This window comes from Chionomys nivalis, chromosome 10 (genome assembly GCF_950005125.1).
Source record: "Chionomys nivalis chromosome 10, mChiNiv1.1, whole genome shotgun sequence".
Lineage (NCBI taxonomy): Eukaryota > Metazoa > Chordata > Mammalia > Rodentia > Cricetidae > Chionomys > Chionomys nivalis.
In genome coordinates, this window is record NC_080095.1 from 78,615,749 (window position 1) to 78,640,014 (window position 24,266).

At 34.5% G+C, this 24,266-nt stretch overlaps 1 protein-coding gene across 2 annotated transcripts in view; it reads right to left on the bottom strand.

Moving 5' to 3' along the window:
• Positions 1 to 24,266, bottom strand: part of Agmo (alkylglycerol monooxygenase) — a 256,686-nt gene that overhangs the window by 50,407 nt on the left and 182,013 nt on the right. The window contains exon 13 of one of the 2 annotated variants that reach the window (XM_057782898.1): positions 13,115 to 13,177. The exons of the other annotated variant lie outside the window; for it this stretch is intronic. Coding sequence (XP_057638881.1) covers positions 13,166 to 13,177 — 12 coding nt within the window. The 3' untranslated portion in view covers positions 13,115 to 13,165. Of the gene's footprint in view, positions 1 to 13,114; positions 13,178 to 24,266 lie in introns of those variants that run through there. 2 annotated transcript variants of the gene reach the window in all.

Below are 24,266 nucleotides of genomic sequence, written 5' to 3' on the forward strand. Positions count from 1 at the left end.
TTAAATGAACAAGTCTCTGAAGAACCACCTATTTATATTTTTCTTTTAAAAAGAAATATCTGGTTGATGATACATCTCAAATGGCAGAGTGCTTTTTCTAGCACTCCTGAGCCCTGGGTTCAGTCCCAACATGATAGAAATAAGATATGGTTGTTGGTGCATGAGATCCCAGCACTGGCAAGATGGAGGCAGGAGGATCAGGAGTGCAAGGTCATCCCGAACTGCACAACCTGTTTGAGGCCGGCCTCAGAGCCCTATGAACTCTCAGAAACTTCTCCATGAACCCAAAATATGAGTAGCAGAAAACAGCCCCAACTACGACTTACAAGCTATTTACACTCCAATCAAATTCAAAAGAAAATATAAAGGTTTGCTAAAGAATCCCTGTATTCACCAAAAAGTGCATTGGATAAATAGATCTAAAATATAATTAATAAATGGACACTGTTTAATTATCAGCTATCCCACAGAAACACTAATGATTTATATAAATAAATTTGCATAAATAAATAAATGAATAGACGCTCTGCAAGTGTTCCTCCCTGAAGGTTCTAAACAAGGGAAGCTCTTTGGTGAGAATCTTATTTGCTCTTCTAAGATTCAATAATTTTAAAGCACTTAGACATATATATGTGTAACATTATGTAAAATGATGAGATAATATTTAGGAATATATACATATTTGCATATAATCACAATAACAAAAGAGACCACAAATTTGAAGAGATCAAGATGTGTTATATGTAAAGCTCAAGAGAGGGGAAGGATAGTGAGAAATGATGTAATAAAATGATGATCTCAAAAAAAATTATTCAAACAAATTACCACTTAACCATATTTTCATTTGGCTTAGTTTTAATATGAATTTTGCTTTTAGAAGAATTGTTCAGAAATTTTGCAGTTTTTAACCAAAAAATGAACAAGAATCAAAATATACTATCAAATATAATATAGCATACAAATGATCTAAAATATGATAAATATGAGCTAGATGATTAAGAATCATGACCTTATCCAGTACAGGATCTTTTCTTTGGTGAACTATTATATAATTCCAATATTAAAATATGGGTTGTTGTCTGTTATGAATATGCTATAACAAATTACTTATAATACAAAATAAAAGTGGGTAATAACTTAATACACATGCTAATCTTTTATGATTTTTGTAACAAATAAATAAATTTAAATGATCTTAATTTCTTTTTGAAAATATAAAGAACATAATTTTATAGTTGTCTAAGTTACCAGAGACTTTTAAATTTTTCACCGGTAGACTTGAAATACAGTGTCTCTCAGGCATATAAATTACTAAACAATCCATTGCAACAAGATGAATAAAGAATATTATATTCTACCTATAAGTGCAATTTACTCAAACACTATCTGTTCAGGATGTTACTGTAATATTAAAGGCAACTAAAAGCGGAAGTGGAGGGCAGGAGAGGACAGAAGAAAGTACTCATTGGCTTCTCTATCTAAATGAAATCATATGCTTTCCCATTACCCTGGAGTACTCCTGTGTACAGCTCTTGTGGGCAGTGAAGATTACCACCCACTTAAAAATTCAAGCTGAAACATAAAGCTGCTGTTTAGCACCACACCCAGCCACACACCCCAAACAGATTTGTTTTATGGAGTCTTCCTTTGTAGTTAACCAAAACTGTATTTCAATAATCTGCTTAGCATAATGTGAAAACTCAGAATAATAAAGTAAAAACACATGGTTCCCAGCTCTTCTTTAGATTTGTAATATCCCCCTCCAGATGATCATTTTACCACAGTCTGGCTGTACTATCCATAAGAATTACTAGTACCAAGCTGCATATTTAGTTTATAAGGGAGTAAAGGTTGAAATATCATCTTCAGTTATAAACCAGAATATTTATGCTTTAGCATTTCTTCTAATTATAAAGTGGGAAACCAGAATGATCCTTGAATTGGGTATAGTGTGGGAGATTAAAGGTGTGGCTTCTATTTAGCTGGTTTGGATTTTCATGTTCCTACTCTTTGCCCTTCATCTCGTCTCCCCTCTTCCCCTACATCTGTATTTTCTCCTCATGATTTCCTTTCAATTTTTAGATGCTCAAGATAGCTAGGTGACTTTGTGTACTGATTCACTATATTTAAATTTTATTCAGTGTTTTTAACATTAACCTAACAAACAATATCTCCCATGTGTTAGAACATCCCCGCATTCATTCAGTATTTCTTCTGTATGAACCACTTGTTACTTTGCTTTTCTACTCTGAAATGAGATCAGAACATGTTTTATATGCATCCTTTTGGAAAATGCTTATAGATTTCCCTGGTGAGAATACCTCCAGCAAAACAGAGGGATAATAAATTTGTGAAGTTGCAAATTACCTGTTATGCAGGTAAGTTCCCAGTAAGAAGGAGTGCTAGACATAGATGCGATGAATGAAAAATATGGAGTTTTAAGGAGGAGGAGGAGGAGGAGGAGGAGGAGGAGGAGGAGGAGGAGGAGGAGGAGGAGGAGGAGGAGAGTCCTTCTTGGCACTTGGTAATTAAAGGCTGATGATTTGTTTCTCTATCCATCCGAGTTACTGATACAGTTTCAATTTCTATTTGTGTCCATTTCACTGTTTGTCACTTTCCAAAGGGACCCTGGAAGCATCCATGGAACAGACAGAATCTTTTAATAGAGGCAGGTTTTAGATGCATTTCTAGGAATACATCCTCACCACTGATACAAATATATGTAGAGTAGTACTTTAATTGCCTGCTTATGAGGAACAGTTGCTTTAAAGACCATAAAGTTCCACACATGCTATGACAAGAGAAATTCAGAGATAACATAATATGTAGAGAAATGAAATGTCTACTAATCTCATTCATCTCAAGGTAATTTAATCAGTATTGAAAATTCTAAAGAAAAGCCAGTTTTAGATAGAATACATTGATATAACTCAACAACCACTATGACTTTTGGTAAAACTGCCTCTTAGTAGAAGACTAAGGACAAATGTAAATGCTGCTTTCTTTGATTTCTGGGTGAAATAGTCTCACTGGAAGGACTTGCTTTGTTTCAGAGGATTTCATTAGGTAGAAAATTAATACTTAGTAAGAAAACAATTCTGAGGACAAGATGAAAGTGATAAATTGGCAACTGTTTTAATGTAACTCTAAAGAGCACAACACCATAGAAATACATTTAATTTATTGTACTATATGACTAAGAACAAGATCAACTTTTCCACTTGTTTTATCTAGAACTGTCATCTATTTGGCAACCCAGTCTTGCTTCTCTATTCCAACATTGTATCTTCTGTGGTAAACAGTGGAATGGCTTCCTGGCACCATTTGTTTTGTTTTAGAATACAATAAGACTATAAATATAAGTTAGAGTCATTGTCATACACCTGCAACCCAAGCTACTTGGTTAGGAGAGTTGTATGCCTGAGAAATGAGAATTGTGAACTCAAGCCTGCCTGGGCCAGAGCAAGTACAACACCAGTGTAGTAACTTAGCCAGATTCTAACTGAAAACAAAGAGAAAATATTAAATTGCTTAGTGGGGAAGGTAACTAAATTATAGAGTTCTTTCCTATTGTGTGAGAGGCTCTAAGTTCAACACCGTACCAATAAGTAAACAAATAAATAACAAGAGAATAAAGAAAGCACTAGCTCATGTTTTTATTTGGCTCAGCTTAAGGTCCACAGAGATCAATCAAATGTTAAGGGTGTGTACGCTCTATTTTTGAAATGAGTTCTATCTATTTAACTTGACATTGGTGAGAACTTGTCATTAATATATAGATGTCTAAGAATATTTAGATGAAAACATCAGAACATTTGCAAACAATCCCAATCCCATGGACTTCTCAAGTTCCTATACCAATATCTACGAATCTGTTGGGTACATCAGCTAAAGTAATTTTAGATATTTTAGATTGGGTCATTTATAGAAACTTACCAGTTACTCTTTCAGTGGAATACAAGGCTTTCTTGAGAACAGCTGGATTATTAAACTAAGTTGTTCACATTTTGGGTCAAATCAGTGCTTTTGGACCTATGGTAGATATCTTTGAGTTGCTGCAGAAATCTTGACTCTTAGGTTATTACAATTAGGTTTCTCATCGTCACTATATATTTTGTAAAAAAAAAAAAATGGTAACTATTTTATTTACATACCAATCCCACTTCATTCTCCCTCTTCTCCTCCTGCTCCCCCATTCCTTGCACCCCACACCATCTGTTCATCAGAAAGACTAAAAATAAATTAATTAATTAAAAAAGAAGGGATAGTAACTATTTTTAAAAAAATAATTTTGGCTAAATTCTTATTTTCTACACAGAAATAAAATGAATCAATAAATATAACCTCTAAACTTTAAATCCCATTGCTCCTCACTGTAGCATGTCTAGCGTGCAACTGCGTGGTTAATGTGACTTGATCCATCTTATTTTTCGACCTAGGGCTGTTCTTTTGGAAACATTTATCAAAAATCTTTCCTTCCAATAAACAAAGCAGAATGAGCCTTTATAAAAAACTGCAGACTGTATTGTCTTCTCTGTTTTGCATTCCTTAAAAGGGAAGGGCTTTAAAAGAAACAACCCTAAATTAGTGAAGCAAAGGATCTGGCATCTATGTCAACTTTCTTACATATTTCTGAAAGAATTTGCATAGTAAAGGAAAGTAAGCATTTATAGTTAAGATTACAGATCTTAGCATTTCTTCTGCTCTCATAAATATACTGACATAAATTTTGATCTTTAGTTCAATTCTTATTATTTCTAGGATCACCTTTATAAATCTTTAAACCAAAGCATAAACTGTGTTGAAGTAAAAGATTATAGGATTTATATGGGCCTTGAAAAAGAAAAGCAAAACTTGCACATAGAGAAGAAAGAATAACTCCATCTTTATAAACAGAAGGGTTTAAAAGAACTTCCTTAGGGCCTCCAACAGTTTTGGCAAGTATCACACAAGTCTCCTCCAACTTCTAAGGCTGGGAGCCCTTCCAAATCTCTGGTAGTCACAGAGCATCTGAGTGTGTTGTTGCTCTAGTACCTGACAGCTTTGGCTCTGTTTGCAGCATTTTTATTCATTCTTTTTTCCCTTATATTGAGAATGGACTTTTTTCTCACATAATATATACTGATCACAGTTTTCCCTATTGCTACTTCCCTTAAACTTCCCCTTCCATTCAGGTCCACCTCCTTTCTGTCTCTCATTAGAAAACAGTTTTCTAAGGGTTAATAGTAAGAATATGATATAATAATGTAAAACAAAGATTTACATATCAATTTTGTAATAGGACAAAGCAAAACAGAACAAATCCACATAAAAGAAGGAAAAGAGCCCAAAATAAGATACAAGAAGACACACTTGTTTAAACACTCAAGAGTCCCATAAAACATTACATTGGAAGCCATAATATATATGGAAATGAGCTATAGAGTAAAAATAGAAAAAAATATATAACCAAGCAAAAATAAAATTTAAAAAATTGGAAAAAAAATTTAAGGAAAGAAAAGCCCTGATATGCCATTATGAGACAAGGAATATCAAAAGATATCCTTGAGTTCATTTTCTGTTGACCATTTACTGCTGGGGATGCATTCTAACTTAGGAGTGGGTTGAGTCCCCAGAAAATTTTCATTTGCAAGTTATTATCACTTGGAGATTGCTTTGAGGTTATGAATGGGACCTTTTTGTGTCTACTTCCCTCATCACTTCTAGCACCCCACCTGGTACAGAACCATGAAGGTTCTATACATGCTACATGAGTCTCTGTGAGGTCATATTTGAATCAATCTTGTTGTCTTAGAGGACTTGGATTTCTTGGTGGTGTGCATCCCCTCTGGCTCATATATTCTTTTGCTTCATCTTCCACAAGATCCCCTCAACCCTTTGGGGAGGGATAGAGATATCCATTTTTTAGCTGAGTGTTCCAAGGTCTCTCTGCCTGTTGTTGTCTTGCTGTGGGTTTCTCTACTAGTTCCCATCTACTGCAGGAGGAAGCATCTCTGATGGTGGCTGAACAAGGTATTGATCTATTAGTACCTTAGAAGTCATTTAATTGCTACATTTTGTTATTGTTTATTGTTTGTTTCGCACTTTGGTATTTAGTTTTACTGAGTTTCTAGGCTATCTAGTGTTCTGGGTCACAATTCAGTGTTGGGTGTGGGTCCCATCTCATCTTATGGAGCAGTTCTTAAATCATCATATTTTGGTTGGTTATACCCACAAACTCTGTTTCACCTTTGTCTCAGCATATCATGCAGACAGGACACCATTCTAAACCAGAGGGTCTGTGATTGGGTTCATGTCTATGTTTCTCTCTTGGTAGTGAGGAGTTTACTTTCCTGAATGAAAATGGTAGCACATGCATAGGGGCTCTATGTAGGCAACCACTAGATTTTTATAAATCCAATATGTTTTGTAGGTGTTTTTTTCATAAATGAGGTCTTGCTGTCATTTTCCTTGTTTCTCAGCCATTTGAATTTTTCTTTTGAACAATCTCTGTTTAGACATGTACGCCATTTAAAATTTGGTTATTTGTTTTCTTGATATATGAGTTCTTTTTAGATTTTGGAAATTAGCCCTCTATCAGAGGTGTCGTAGATGGTAAAAGCTTATCCCAGTCTTTGTCCAAATGATGGTGTTCTTTGCCATGTAGAGGATTTTCAGTTCCATGAGGTCCCATTTATATACTGTTGATCTTAGGACCTGCGCTAATTGTGTTCTGTTGGGCTCAGTGTATCTGGTTTTATGTTGAGGTCTTTGATCCAATCTGAATTGAGTTTTGGGAGAGATGCTAAGTCTGATCTTTTTGATTCTCTTATGTGCAACTGTTCAGTTTGACCAGCAAAATTGTTAAAGATGTTGGTTTTTATTTTTCCCTCACTGTGCATTTCTAGTTTCTTCATATAAAATCAGATGTTCATAGATGGATGGATTTAAGTTTGTGTCAATTTGATTCTATTGATCATATATATGTTTTTGTGCCAATACTATGCTGTTTTATTATTATTATTTCTCTAAAATACAGCAAGAATTTGGAGATGGTGATACCTCCAGCAGTTTCTTCATTATTCAGGATTAAATCTACATCTTCTTTAATTTCTTTTTTATCATACAAGTCTCTCACTTGCTTGGTTAGAATTACTCCAAGACATTTTGTATTAGTTGAAGCTACTGCAAAGGGTATTTCCCCTGATTTCTATCTCAGTCCATTTGTCATTTGTGTATAAAATAGCTACTAATTTTTGTGACTTAGTTTTTTATCCAGATACTTTGCTGAAAGTGCTTATTAGTTGTAAGAGTTTCTCGGTAGAATTTTTAGGGGTAAGTTATATATACAATCATGTCATGTACAATAAAAATATTTTGGCTTATTTCTTTTCACTTTTTATCTTCTAAATCTCCTTCAGTTTTCTTATTGTTCTAACTTAGACTTCAAGTACTACATTGAATATGTATTGATGTAATGTACAGCATTGTCTTGTTCCTATTTTAAAGGAATTGCTTTGCATTTCTCTCCATTTAAGTTGATGTTGGCTATGAGCTTGATGGAAACATCTTTTACTATGTTGAGGTATAGTTCTTCTATCCATAACATCTCTAAAACTTTTGAGGACTTCTTCTGTTTCTGTCTTATATGATCTTAATTTAATTTTGGTAGGTGCTATATCAAGAAAATAGTCAATTTCTTTTAGATTTTTCAGTTTGGTGGGGTACAGCATTTATTTTTTTAATATTTATTTATTTATTGGTTTTTGAGTAAGAATTTCTCTATGTATCCTCAGCTGTCCTGGAACTCACTCTTCAGGTCAGGTTGTTCTTCAACTCAGAGACCTACCTGTCTTGGTCTTCCTGAATGGTGGGATTAAAAGCATGTACTGCCATAGCACAGCGGTACAGCTTTTAAAAGTATATCCTTATGATTCTCTGCATTTCTTTGGTTATCTTACTGATTTTCTCAAAGAATCAAATCTTGGTTTCATTGATTCTTTGAGCCATTTTCTTTGTCTCTATTGAATGAATTTATTTTAGATATAAACTTGGTTATTTTTTGCCATCTACACCTTTTGGCTGTGATTTTTTTCTTTTTGTTCTAGAGCTTTCAGATATGCTATTAACTTGCCAGTATGAGATCTCTCCAGTTTCTTTATTTAGGTATGTAGTACTATGAACTTGCTCTTAGAAGAGTCTTTGTTGAGTCCCATAGTTTGGATATTTGTGTATTCACTTTCATTCTGTTGTAGAAAGTCTTTGATTTTTTTTAGTTTCTTTATTTACTCATTTTTCATTCAGCAGAGGGTTGTACAGTTTCCATGAGTTTGTAAACTTTCTGTTGTTATTCATATCTGATTTTTATCTGTGTCGTCAAAGATGATGCAAGATATTATAACAATTTTCTTGTAGCTACTGAGAATTGCTTTATGTTTGAGCATGTGATCAGTTTTGAAGAAAATTCCATGTGGTGCCAAGAAAACGATATAGTTTTCTTTGTTTGGGTGAAGTGTTCTAGAAACTTTGGTTAGGTCCATTTGGTTACAACAAGTAGCTACAGCTTGTCTCCACTTAGTTTTTGTTTGAATGACTGGTCTGTTGGGGAGAGCGGAATATTGAAGTCTCCCACTATGAGTGTGTGATGGTCAATATGTAACTTAGACTGCAGTAGAGTTTCTTTTACATTCCTGGGTAATTTTACATTTGGTGCATATTTGGTGCATATTGCAATGTTTTCTTGGTTTATGTCAAAAGTTTTTAAATAGTTATAAAAATACTCACTTTAAGTATATTTACAAGAAACTATTGTTACCTATGGAAATATAATAATATGCACTTTAAAAGGTTGACAGGGTAGTAGGAAACTGACAAAAGTGAATAAGCATTGTGTAAAGAACAAATTATAGATATTAAATTACTAAGAACGTGTTATGATTTGTTCATTATTGTTCTTGGGGTGATGCTGATTGCCATGCTCAAATAAAGCATTGTAGTTCATTGATGAGAAGATTCCTCTTGAAAGGCAATGTCATCAGTAAAGTAAGTCAACAAAATATGAAAATATAAAAATTAAATGGAAGTGTTGAGTCAATTTTTTAAATGAAGCATAAGAATTTCTCTCTTCTGACTTTTGATAAATTAATATTTAGAACTTAGCAATAGACTATTAATAGTAAACATAGACTACAAAATCTACTTTTGCTGACAGATAATATGGTATTTAATTTCTTTACCATTTTATTTACGATAAAACATTTAATTAGTTCAATGGCTGCACTTTATTTAATCATCTAGCCCTGTAGGCCTGCTCTTTTCTCTCCTCAGGACCTGTCTTTTCACCAGTCAAATATTCACCAAGTCTGATCTATTTCACATCCACTCTCATGTTGCTTTTGTTTTTCTTTATTTGCCTACCCATTTTTTGGTAACCTCAGCTGTCTTCCAACAAGGAACACAACCCCCATGTTCCTTATGGTATTATGGGTGTGTACCACCATGACCAAACTCTATTTTTTCTGTTATCAAGCCTGTCACTTATTTCTAGATATAAACAACACCATTTTCATTGGGTTGAAATATAAACACCTCATCTACAATTATGGTATCTTCTTGCTCTCTCTAATTCATCATTTTTTCTTATTCTCACAGAACTGTTTTTATTTTCTCTAACTGCCCATACCATCTTAGACTGTATAACTTCCCTTTCAGTGACTCTAGGTGTCCAGTTTCTATGTATCAGTTCCAGGGTTAACCCATTTTACAACTGATATCTGGTACCTATGTTATTACAACACAAAACTGTTAGGTCTCTTTTTGAATGCTACTTTTTAATTTACTTTTAGTTACAGAAATATAAAGTCCATATTTTATGCTTGAGACTTATACACCGAAATCATTAGCCAAATTCGTTGTCAACCATCGTACCTATACAATAAATAGCAAACTGTATTATGGCATTTCATGGCATAACAACATACTATAGCATAATATAATGTAACGCAACATAATGCAATATAACATATAACATAACAAACAGTCCTTTTATATTACTGGGAGATGAACCCTGGGCTTCATGCATGCTAAGCAATTGGTCTGTCATAACATCCTATTTTGGCATGTTGGCAGCCTTTACAGTACTTGTTTAATGAAATTGAAAGGCTGCCTGGAATATCCAAGTCTGTTTTCTTCCTTCTGTGTTTCCCGATAACAACTCCCTGGAAACACTGGAAAGGGTATGCCTGGTATGATTTACCTACAGTTCTCGTTTCCATACCACAAGATGTGATACTATATGTTGTTTGATGCACTGTGTCATAGTGCTTAGATTTGTCTCAACACCATGTCTAGGACAAAAGACAAATGTTTTCTTCTTACAAGAACATCTCTTGAGTACTACAGTGTCCTCACAGTTCCACAGATTAAAGGTGACATGGACCAGCAGGTTAATAAAGACAGGATCCTCATGGGGAGCCATCAGGTATATTAAAGAAGATAGAAGAGATAAAAGCTGAATTGGAAAATCTTCTGCAAGCTATGTCTTAGGTCAGTCAAGCACATTGAGAAGTACAATGCCTTATATACAGTTTTATTTTCTGATTAATATCATTGCCGTGTAACACTCATACTACATTTTAATATGAATATTACAGAGTGTCACTTCATCCAATGAATGGAAGAAACTATTTTTCTACCATGAAATGACATGAAAAATAGCAAACCACCTGGAGGAAATTAGAAAATCATAAAGGTCTGGATGACATTCTGTAACATGGCTTAGCCAAAAAAACAAAAACAAAAAGTTACAGAAATTATGGAACTGAAGTTTGAAGCCAAATAGTAGCAGATGCTCTTCTTCAATGAAAGAACCGTTTTCCAGGAATTGACCTCTAGCCATGCCATGACTTTAGACACTAATGCTGCATTATTACCAGTTGAACTTAAGAGTCACTTGAATTTCACTCTCTCTCACACACACACTCACATACAGGATTTCTAAAAAACATAGACTGGTGTGATATGTCCTTCTTTATATGTGTTGCTTTTATTGGTTAATAAATTTAAAAAACTAAGCCAGGGGGTGGTGGCGCACGCCTTTAATCCCAGCACTCGGGAGGCAGAGGCAGGCGGATCTCTGTGAGTTCGAGACCAGCCTGGTCTACAAGAACTAGTTCCAGGACAGGCTCCAAAACCACAGAGAAACCCTGTCTCGAAAAACCAAAATAAATAAATAAATAAATAAATAAATAAATAAATAAATAAATAAATTTAAAAAACTGCCTTGGACTGTGATAGGGTAGAGTAGAGCTAGGCGGAGAAAACTAAACAGAATGCTGGGAGAAAGAACGTGGAGTCAAGAGATGCCATGTAACTTCCCAGAGAAGAAAGACAAAAACTGTTAGCTGGAACCTTGCCGGTAGGCCATGAACCTCATGAAATATAAAATAATAGAAATGGGTTAATTTAATCTGTAAGAGTTTGCTAGCGATATGTCATAGTGATTGGCCAAGCAGTAATTTAATTAGTACAGTTTCTGAGTGGTTATTTTGGGAGGCTGAGCAGCCAGGAGCAAACAAGCGGCATCCTACTACAATACAATAATGATTTCTTATGTTCCAAGAAACAAATTCATGTTTAAAATCTTTCTCACATTAATATTGCTTCAGTGATTCCATGTCATGGACTGAAAGTGTCATTGATGATAATCTAAAGGCATACATTGACTGTATACAAAAGTAAATTTAAATATTTTTAATACCTAAGCACCATGAGAAAAATCAGGCAAGTAGTTCTCAAGATCTTTACAATTAATAGCATGAGTTACCATTTATAAATTACTTTGTAAAAAGGACTATGAAAATAAATGTATAGAAATGCAGAGATGAATCAGGACTATTTAACCACACGGCTGAGGACCCATGAAACTTTTACAGACTCCAAGCAGTTTTGTAGCTCAGTACCATGTAAAAACAGATAAACATAGGAACGTTTAACATATAAAAATAGATTGCACAGAGATTTTTAATAACATAGTTAACAAAATAAGTTTTAACATTTTTATATAGAAATGAGCTCAGTGATCAAAACTGTACAGGTCATTGAACATTAGGGTGTGATCATACGCAGTTACTTCAGGTGTCAAATAGAAATAAGTATCCAAAAATGAAATATTGACAAGATTACTGGCCTGTTTCTGTAGAAGTATGTTCATTTAATGATACCTTAAGTAAACACTGCGTGAGCTTTGGCAAACTCATTATTATAGGTACAAGCTTTCTGTTTTTTCTATTAATTCATCTTGTAATAATTATTAAAGTATAATATAAATTAATTTTTCAAGTCAAATCACTGTATTTATCTTAGGAATCATTGATAGTTTATATATTGTCTGTGAAACAAACAAACATCTTTGAAAAGAAATCATTCATCTCGAGAGGAATGTGATTTTAATTTACAAGCTTATTCATCTAAAAAGAAAAGCCAGACAGTAACCCTTTTTGAAAGGCATGCTAGTTATGGAATTTTATGGGATATGAAAGTTCTGTAATAAAGTAGGTGTGGAAAGAAAGGGTGTAGCATATTTTTGCCAGGTTTCCTTGCTTCATGATGTATTATTTTGTTCCATTTCCAGGACTCAATAAAAAAAGAAACTTTGGAATGTAAAAGAGATGGGAAATGTAAAAGTTATTTAAAAATTAAAATATCTGGAAATGTCGCTAAACTATATAAATGAGTGTGAGCAGTACAGGATGTTCTCACTTGTCCCCTGTACACTGGCTCCTTCCAACAGGTCCATTCCTACTTTCCTGTTATAGGGTAAGAGCCATGGAGAGAAACCTCTCTTGTGCTCATTTCTCTACTCATCCCCCACCAGTCCCTTAACAACATTTCATATTTAAGATAATGCAATTAGAGTATGTGACATGTGACCAGTCGGCTAGGGTTGATCTTCAGAAAGAAGGTTAGATCCATAAATTCTAGAGTTTTCACTCTCATATTAAAGATATAGACATGTCTTTAACTAGGAAAAGTCCCCCTCTCCATAAAGTTCGTTGGTATGGAGTTAATGAACAAATCTAAAAGGTATCAAAAGATTAAAGGCTTTAGGGATAGTCAGTGAAAAAGCAAAAGATACCAGCCATTTAAGAAGTAGAGCTCCAAGGCAGAGTCACCAAACAATTATATCTCACAAATGTGGCTGCAGATGGCAACACAAACACAGAGAAAAAAGTATATAAGTAATGCTTCAAATTATGTTTAAAAAAACACAAATTTCAGAACTACACATTCAACCTAAAATTGAAGATATATGTCCTATGTTTTATCTTATATAAAAATATCAGTTTTTCAGTATTGCATGTTTGTTTTTCTTCTTTTAAAAATCTTAAGGAGGAATAAACACCATCTTCTAATAGCTTAGCTTAAGAGAGCCAGAAAGATTAATGTCCAAGTTTGCGTGTTTGGCATCAAACTAGGAAAAGAATAGAGGAAGCCAGAGAGGACGAGAAGGGGTGGTGAACATCTGGGGTGGTTGCTTTTCTCTGAACAGGAAAAAGGTCATATCCCACCCAGTGAGAAGAAGTGACCTTTTGAAAAATGTAAGTGATCTTGTTTGACCTGTGGCACTAGCATGAAGGTGACCTCTGCTGCTGACCTGCAGTGTGTGTTTCTTGTTAGAAAAAGTGAGAGAGCTGTTTTCTGCCATAAAAGAATGTGAGGGACAGGGAGGTGCCGAAAGGCAGAGTAAAGGGAGCAGAGCAAGAGTTCATAGATGCTGTGAAAAATGGAATGTTGGATTCGCCATGCCCTGAAAGTATTAGGTAGAAAGGCATATAAGTAGTGTACAAGGAGACGTCACGAGGCATGCATGCACATGGTGTGGTGTTCTGGAACCTGTGAGGATCATGACTGTTTTTCCAATCTATTTATACCTAAATAACATTCATATGATCGAGAATGAGGCATTGTAGATATGTTTCTAACAGCTCAAATTATTAGACTTCCAACTCGAGACTACAAATTATGTTAATTTGACTTCCAGTGTTTTGTATAAACAGATGATAATATCAAGTGGATGTCTTTCCTCAAAATTTGACAGGCTCCCTGAACACTTTATAAAATAAGTGGGCTCTCTGCCCAATCAACTGAAAAGCCCCTACATTGCAGAATAGGTGAATGCGTACTGTATATGCCTTCTTGACCTACAGAGTCTCTTAATATTCATTTCATCTTTTAAAGTCTCTTTCTATTGACTTATTTTTGCAGTGCCAAAAATCAAACCCAGGGCTTTATATGTGTCAAACAAATTCTCTGCCACTGAACTACATCCCCAGTCCCCAAAATCTTGAGAAATTTCTAATGGAGGATTTGAATAAGCCTCATAGCATTCCACCAGCTAGCAAGATGGCTCAGTTGTTAAGAGCACTGTCTGCTCTTCCAAAGGTCCTGAGTTCAATTCCCAGCAACCACATGGTGGCTCACAACCATCTGTAATGAGATCTGGTGCCCTCTTCCGGTGTGCAGGCATACATGCAAGCAGAACACTGTATACATAATAAATATTTGGAAAAAAAAGTCTCTTTCATCCTTTTTTTCTTTCTTAGCTCTTTCTGTCCTCTCAGCTCCCTTGGGGTCATCATAGAATCCCATTATGTGAGTTCATAGAACAGCTGTGAAAGGGAAGAGTCGGACTGTATACAGTTCACAGTTCCAGACAGGGAAATTGTGGGTGTGATCTCAAATCTACTGACTAAGAAAAAATAAAGTCATTCGATAATTTGATTAGGTTATCAGGAAGCAGGGGTAATATCAGAAGGTTTGCAGCATGCATATTCTTATGGAAACACAGGGGAGATTTACAGCTTAAGATTTTCCAGGCATTGAGTGTTTTTCAGGTTGTTGTATATTAAAAGTTTTATTTTTTTAATTATTGCTTATATGTCATATGTTCTGATTGTGTATTTCAAATGCCTATTATTGAACATTCAAAGGACCAGGCCTTTTTATAGTGCCATGGAATCAAAAGATATTTTTTTTAAGAAGCCACCTTCAGGGAGGGAGATAAACAGTTATTGGAGTTGTTATAATAGAGCTAGAAATTGATAGGCCTCCTCTGATGCTACTGCCGAGATATTCTTTTACAACATAAAGTACTGTTGTTGCTTTTTAATTTCATGAAACATTCAATACAAAAAAATCAAGGCTAGCTAGTGACTAAATTAAGCTAGGGGTGGAAAGCAATTCCGATCACAATTTCTTTTTTCTTCCCATTTTCTGTGAGGTTTCCTCTTGCAGCTATTGCTTCCTTGTTCTTTGCCTGGTTGGCGGATTGGTTGTTTGACTGGTTTTAAGGCAAAGTCTCACTATATTGCCATGGATGGCATGGGTCTGGTTGTGTAGACCAGAGTTACCTCAGACTCTCAGAGGTCCACCTGCTTCTGCCTCCCAAGTACTGGAATTAAAATTGTTTACCACCATTCCCAACAATGAAGCAGTCTTAAAGCCAAGTGAGACATTTGGCAGTCAGTAATCAAATTCCAACCTAATATTAAGGAAATGGGATACAACAATGAAAACGTCTTACTGGTGACTCACTGACATTCAGCCACAACTTGTCAGAGCCCAGCCATCATCTCTCCAGGCTTTGTCTACCAGGTCTTTTCTTCAACTTTCTTTTTTGCTATCCTGCTTCTCTCTTTAAGAAGGCAGACAATGGTTAAAAAAAAAAGTAACCCTCTTAAGAATTCTGATCTCCAAAATATATAAAGAACTCAAGAAATTAGCCGTTAAAATTCTAAATAACCCAATTAAAAAATGGGTTGCTGAACTTAACAGAAAATTTTCAACAGAAGAATGTCAAATGCCCAAAAGATACTTAAAGAAATGTTCAACATCCTTAACCATTAGGGAAATGCAAATCAAAACAACTCTGAGATACCATCTCACACCTGTCAGAATGGCTAAGATCAAAAACACCAATGGTAGCTTATACTGGAGAGAATGTGGCGTAAGGGTAACACTCATCCATTGCTGGTGGAAATACAAACTTGTGCAACTACTTTGGAAATCAGTGTGGTGGTTTCTCAGATAATTGGGAATCAGCCTAGCTCAGGATCCAGCAATACCAGTCTTGGGCATATACTCAAATGATGCTCAATCATACTACAAAGATATTTGTTCAACTATGTTAATAGCAGAATTATTTGTAATAGCCAGAACCTGGAAACAATCTAGATGCCCCTCAATCAAAGAAAAGATAAAAAAATGTGGCATATTTACACATTAGAGAGTACTAATCAGCAGTAAAAAACAATGGCATCTTGAAATTTGAATGCAAATGGATGGAATTAGAAAACAATATTCTGAGTGAGGTAACGCTGACCCAAAAAGTATGTACTCACTCATAAGTGGATACTAGCTATAAACAAAGGACATTGAGCCTATAGTTTACAATCCTAGAGAAGCTAAGTAATAAGGTAAACACAAAGAAAATCATATATAGATCCACCTAGAAATTGGTAACAGACAAGATCTCCTGATAAAACTGGGAGCATGGTGGTGGGGGGAGAAGGGAGGGTAAAAGGGGAAGAGGAGGGGTTAGGTGAGGGTTGAGGAGAATTTGAGTGAATGGGATAGTTAAGATGGAGGAAGGATAGAGATGACAGCTTGGAAAGAAACATCTTGATTGAGGGAGCCATTGTAGGGTTAGCAGAAACCAGGCTCTAGAGAAATTCCCAGGAATCCACAAGGATGACCCCTGCTGAGACTCTAAGTGATAGAGGAGAGGGGGCCCAATTTTGACTTTCTCTGTAGTCAGACTGATGAATATCTTAAATATCACCATAGAACCTTCATCCAGGAACTGATGGAAACAGAGGCAGAGACCCACATTGGAGCACTGGACTGAGATCCCAAAGTTCAGTTGAAGAGTGGAAAGAATGAGAATATGAGCAGAGGTCAAGACTATGATGGCTTCACACACTGATACAGTTTACCTGACTAATAGGAGTACACCAACTCCAGCCAGACTGGGAAGGAACAAGCATAGGACCACACTAGTTCCTCTAAATGTGGTTGACAGTTGAATTGTTTGGGCAGACTGAGGGGGCCACTGGCAGTGGCATTGGGATTTTATCCCTACTGCATGTACTGGCTTTTGGGGATCCTATTCCCTTTGGATGTATACCTTGCTCAGTCTAGATATAGTAGGGAGGGCCTTGAGCCTTCCACAAAACAATATGCCTTACCCTCTCTAAATATTGGTTGTTTGTGGAGTAGGAGAGTATATGGAGGGAATGGGAGGAGGAGAGGGAGTAGAAGAAACTTGGATTGGTTTTTTTTTAATTTAATAATTTATTTTTTAAGTGGAGAAACATCAATCCTCAAGAATTTCAGATGGGTGAGCATGGCTTTATCCCAGGATAGTGTATGGGCACAAACAGGTTTCCTACTACTTGTAAGGTGGGTGGAAAGTTGATCACATGGATGATGTGAAAAGTCTATGTATGTGTTGTTTTTATTGGTTAGTGAATAAAGAAGCTGCATGGGCCTATGACAGAGAAAAATAGAGCTAGGTGAGAAAGCTAAACTGAATGCTGGAAGAAAGAAGGCAGAGTCAGTGAGAAGCCACGTAGCCAGCTGCAGGAGACAGATGTACCAGAACCTTGCCGGTAAGCCACAACCACATGGCAATACACAGATTCATAGAAATGGGTTAATTTAAGATATGAGTTAACCAGAAATACACTGAAGCTATTGACCAAACAGTATTGCATAAAAAAAGAACTCTGGTTTAAAAATATGCTAAGACAGAAAAGAACAAAAAAGAATTATTTAAAACAAGAATTAAGGATCTTCTGCACATTCCTCTGTATCTTATCTTTCTCTGACATGTGAAAATGAGAACTGATGCTGTGAGCATTAGCCTAATACACTTTCTGTGTGCACGCAGATTAAGAGTGCATGGCGAAAGCATGTTGGGTCAATTCCTTTTCACCTGATAAATGAGTGGCGGTTATGGTGTAAACCTTGTGCTTTTTCAGTTATTTCCTTTTGTTCATATGGGTACCTAAAATAAATCTCAATTATATTTTCAATTTTACAGTAAGAAAATCACTTCAAAATTACACAAGGATGCACACACTCGCAGATGTAGTTGATCTGGAACACAAGATCTGGAATTGTAAATGGAGACCTGCTTTTGCAATGAGACAAGCTATGAATTAATCAGTCATAGCTGAATGCGTGAAGGTCCATCAGCAATTTAGTTTTTTACTGTGTCAGTGTGAAGGCACACAGAAGTTTTTATGGATTGTTCTCAATTTTTAGTACCTTTCTGTAGAAGAAATGTTCCAGGTATCATAGGTCAACAGCATTATAAGTAAATGCATGGACTAAAAGATTAAGTATAATTTTAAAGATTGCTTTTATTTTCTAAATTTGCATGATAATAAAGGTATAAAAATCAAGTACCTTATTTTTCCAGGTATTCACGCATTCTAAATATTTAAATATTAATAAAATAATCTTTATGATAAAAAAGAAAATCATTTTTTTCTTCAAAGAAGCTTTAAAGGTGGTTTGAGGACTATGTAAATTCTGATATTTTATTTTAATTACGCACTTCTATTACCTTGCTGTATTGCTTTTTACATCATTCTGAACTGAATTGTAATCAAAACTTTTGACATAATCTGACACTGACTTCATAAAATATCAAGTTTTGACAATTTTAGGAGACTTTCCTTATTCCAAACCAATAAATGAAAGGGTTTTAAGTTTCAGTGGCGGAAAGGAAGTAAGACTTCAGTTATATGAATCTAGGGTAAATTCATTCATGGATCAAAAATGACCTCTTGGGGCTTGCAAAATCTTTATTATTTTCAAGCTACAAGAAATGGTTTGGTGGAGAGGTAGATGATAGAAACATATCCTTCGGTGATCACTTGGACTCTTTCCAGCTGGGAGACTTTCACTCAAACAAACATTTTTCAAGTTCTCTTTGGTCTGGAACCCAAATTACCTTAGAATAAGACTGATTTTTTTTTAAAATAGCAAAATAGAGAATTTTTTGTTACCCAGTGTAAAAGGTATCATGATTTATAATACTACTCAGAATTGTAAATTCTGCATATGGTTCAATTTTAAAGACTTGATCATCACAATTTAAGTTTTCACCTACTATTTTAAATTGCACTAATTCTTATAGAGTTAACAGTGTGTCCCTGAACTAAGATTTCTACTTTACTGTGTTAAGTAGCCCACATTAGCAAAGTCTATAGATTAATTTATATATCAAGTATATAAAATAGTACTAAACATTTAATGATCATCATAACAAAGTAAGTGAACTTTGTATAAAATACTTGATCATTTTAAATGCCAAAGTCAAACTCATGAGAAATGAAAGCATTAAACACACAGACGTGGTGACTTTTGAGATTAAAAGCTGTGTATCATGAAATTTGTTTCAAATAAAATAATTATAATATGATCCTAAAAGAAAACATATATATATATTTTAAATTTGTACTTATAAATTTCTCCTGTGGGTAAAAAGACAATTATACAATGATGGTGAGATTTATATTTTATACTTTACTGCAGCCTAGTCTAGTCACCTGGTTCTTAACAGTCTTCTGAAAAATAAAGACATAATTTATATTCCATCAAGACAAAGTCCTGTGGGGCTTTAAAATGTGGAAATTCTTGTTTGACATGACTTGTCTTCAAGCCAAGCCCATTTATTTGGTAGAAACCTTGAATCACAAATTTTATTATATGGTAAAAAGTTGAAAGAGACCTACACCTTCATTTCAAAGTACAATTCAAAATGCTTTATTTAAAAGTGTCACTGGTGTTAATGGTAGATAAAGAATAGTTTTCTTTAACTGGACACATCAATTTAAAATCCAAAATAGTATGAGGTTAATTGACTGTTTTAAAGCTTGTGGGGAAGTTCTGAAGTAAGTCACTGAAGCACACACTGGTCTTTTAAAATGACAGCTATGGAGGAAAAGATTATAATTGCCAATCATAATTGTATCAAAATTGAAAAACCCAGAATATTTTCTCAAATCATTGTTTTATGCAATTTCCATGACTATATCTGCACATATAATCATGGTTAAAGTTTAACACCTCCAGTTTCATCTGTTTTCCTGAGCTTCTTGCTTGCTGTTGTGATTAGATAGCTCAGGTGCCATCATGATAGAGGTGCCTGTCAGTGAAATCAGGGTCTGTGCCTTCAAATATATCATAGAGATTATACTTTGACCAGATAAGCAAAACTCCCTCTTTGTCTTCAGCATTGACCAATCAGCAAGGCAGTTTGATGAGCTTTGTCATTTATCTCTCTTGTCAATCTCAATTCTTTTCAATTTTCAATTTTTCAATCTAATTCCATTTTATTCATTTTGCCTTAATACCTAGAAGTTCCTTCCAGTTTCCCCTGACTCAGTTCTCTTTTCTCACTCTTCCTCTTCAGCTGTACAGCCGTCAGCCCTAAGCTGACGTATTTCTCAAAAGTGATAATATATTCATGTGAATTCTATATTTAAAGAATTCGTATTGTCTTCCTAACTTCAAGAGGAAGAAATTCTGTTTATCCTGTGTGAATATCATTGGAAAATGAGACCTAGATCACACATGCAGCACAACTTTAAACCATGGATATTGCTATTGAGAATTCACCATGAATTTGCCTAGATATGTTTCTCCCATTTAAAATATATTCCTGTCTACATCTTTTCTGACTTCATTCCAATACTTAAGCCTTTGGGTGCATCTTAGGATTTTCCTAAGTGCAAGATTGAAGGGTTCTTCTCTACTGTGGTGGCATTAGCTTAATATCTACATACATCATAGCAACTTCCAGGAGTCACAGGCTCTGCCCACTCATCATCAACCTTGTTTATCAGCAGCTTCTTGAGAACAAAGTGCATGTCTTCAAATCCCTTTTCATAAAGCAGTTCTGAATAATAGCTCAAAACTTTAAGCAAGTGGGATCCTACACCTCTTCTATAGATGAAGTGCATTGATTTTTTTCTTCATCTGCCATTCTTGTTGCTATTATAGACTATACTATAAAGTATAACAACCAAGATGATTCATATCAGAGCGTATAAAGGATTTCACATAACTATTTTCTGGTTTTTGGATAAAATTTTACAGAAGTTGGGTATTTATTCAAATACATTCAGTCAACATACAGTAAAATCTAGATTTCACCTAAATTAAGTTTAACTTAAAAAAAAAACATTGATATGTGTCAAGACAAAGGAAGGAGGTTTCCTTCCAGTCACAACTTAAAAACTCATTACCTCATTTCTTCTTGCTATCATATAGCTTTGAAATTTATCTCCTTGAAGTCAATGCAATTCACCCTTAGGAACTGGGCTAAAAAAAATGCTCCCCAAAATGACTATATCAAACAAGTTTATTTCATCAGCAGAAGTAGTATCACTTTTCATTGTTTCTGGCCTTTCTAGGGATTCTTATTTTCATAGTATGTTGCAATTCTAAAACATGTAACTTCTGGAACCAAAAGAAAAAAAGAAAGGAAAATACATACATGCACACATACACACACACACACACAAACACATATACATATATTGTGTATATATATATGTATATAATCAAATTATTTATGAGCAGATTTGAGAGAGATCAAGGTCATAAGTAAGAAGTTAGGAAGGAGGAAAGAAAAGCAGAAAAATTTTGAAGTTACATTTTGTTTCAAACTGTATATTAGTAACAAGAAGAAATTATCAAATTGAGGGAGAAAGCAATATATAGATAATATGACAATAAAAACAATAAAACAAAGAATTAGTTCTTTGAGAAAATCAACAAGAAAGAGAAACCCTAATCCAAACTACCTTAAATTAAATAAAATCAGAAGTGGAAAGTGTATCATAAACACAGATACCAAAACAATTCAGAGAATCACAAAGACATATTTTAAAAATCTGTCTTCCACCAAATTGGAAAATCTAAAAAAAATGAAAAATTCTCTTGATAGTTATCTCTTACCAAAATTTTATCAAGATAGGGTAAATAATTTAAGTAAACCTATAACCTCTAGTGAAATAGATCATTAAATGTCTCCCAACCAGAAAAAAGTCTGTGCCAGAAGGTTTTATTGCAGAGTTCTACCAGACTTTCAAAGAAGAATTAGCATTAATATTTGTCAAATTTTTCAACAAAATAGTAACATAAGGAGCATTGCTATGATCATTTTACGAAGCCTCAGTTACTCTGAAACCCAAACCACTTAAAGAATCAACAAAAAAAGAGAATTACAGACCAAATTCCCTTATGATTATAGATGGAGAAATGCTCGACAAAATGCGTGTGAACTAAATCCAAGAACATACCAAAAAGAGCATCCGTGATCTAGCATGCTTCTTCTCAGAGATACAGTAATGATTCAACACATGAAAACAAGTCACTGTAATTTACCATATAAATAAAATGAAAACCAAAACAAAAACACAGATAATCATCTCATTAGGATCTTAAAAAGCCTTTGACAAAGTCCAACATCCCTTCATGATAAAACCCATAAGATATTAGACATGCAAGGTTTTGTTTTTAGCTAAGACTCTTCCATTCTATTTTATCCATAAGGACTCATGAGCTAGATGCCAGTTGGAAAACCTGCTAGCTCAGAGACAAAGAAAGCACCCAGGTGTTTCTTCCTCCATAATTACTCCCAGAAGGAGTTCTTTCTTCAATGCCTTCTCACATAAATCTCTCCCAACATGATATTCTTCCTTTCTACTTCCTGTGCTTCTCTCTGTCCTTCTGACTTCATTTTTCTATTTTTTTCCCTCTCAATTGGTTGCTTACTCATCTCTTGACCTCAGATTGATTTTATTTAATTGTGTTTATAATTCAAGCAGAAAGCTCTTGAATTAAAGGTGTGTAATATGACGGAGTCACACCACAGATAGAAGCAAGTTTTTTCCAATAAATCATAAAATCTTGGGTTCATAGTGTGATCAAATATCCTGCAACAACAAGGGGCATTCATAATCATAATAAAAACAACTTACTCAAATGTATAGTCAACATCAAATTGAATGGAGAGAAACTCAAAGCAAATTCCACTACAATTAGTAACAAGAAAAGTCTGTTCAGTCTCTCAACATTTATACAATGTAGCACTCAAAGTTTTAGTTAAAGCAATAAGATAATTCGAAGAGTTAAAGGTATTAAAAATTGGAAAGGAAGAAATCAAAGCCTCACTAGTCACAGATGATATGATAATATATATAAGTGATCTTAAAATTCTACTAAGAAACTCTAACAGCTGAAAAACACTTTCAGCATTGTGGCTGGAAATAAGATTAACTCAAAAAAATCTGTAGCCTTCCTATATACAAATGACAGTCTGAGAAAGAAATCAGAATATTAATATATTTCACAGTAGTCTCAACTAATACGAAATTCTAACCAAGAAGTGAAAGATTTATATGATAAGACTTCAAGTCTTTGAAGAAAAAATTGGAGAAGATATCAGAAGATTGAAAGATCTCACATGCTTATGAATCAGTAGTTTTAACATAATAAAAATAGTGATCCTACCAAACCAGTGATTAAAAGAAATTCCAATAAAATTATAACAAAATTCTTTCCTGTGCTTAAAAGGATAATTCTCAACTTCATAGGTAAAAAACAAAACAAAACAAAACAAAAAAAAACATCATAGCTAAAACAAACCTGAATAATAAAAGAACTGCAGGATGTTCAACAGTCTCGGATTTCAAGCTGTAGTACAGAGCTGTAGTAATAAAACCCACATGGTATTGGCATAACAATAGATACATTGACCAATAGAATAAAACTGAAGACCCAGCCATATATCCATATTCAATGGAGTACTAATATCCAAAATTATATAAGGAACTCAAGAAACTTGATATTAGAAAACCAAATAAAATAGTAAAGAATGGAAAAACAGATCTAAATTGAGAACACTTAATATAAGAATTTCAAATGGCTTAGAAACTGGTGCAGGATAATTCTGTATTCTGTCAATTATGTTTTAAATAAATGCTAATTGGTCAGTAGCCAGGCAGGAAGTATAAGTGGGACAACCAGACAAGAAGTAGAGGCAGGGCAATGAGAACAGGTGTATTCTGAGAAGAAGGAAGCTCTTTCCCCAGGCCTGTCCAGACACCAAAGAAGGAAGATGTGACCTGCCTAGCTGAAAAAGGTACCAAGCCATGTAGCTAACATATACTATAATAACGGGCTAATATAAGTTATAAGAGTTAATG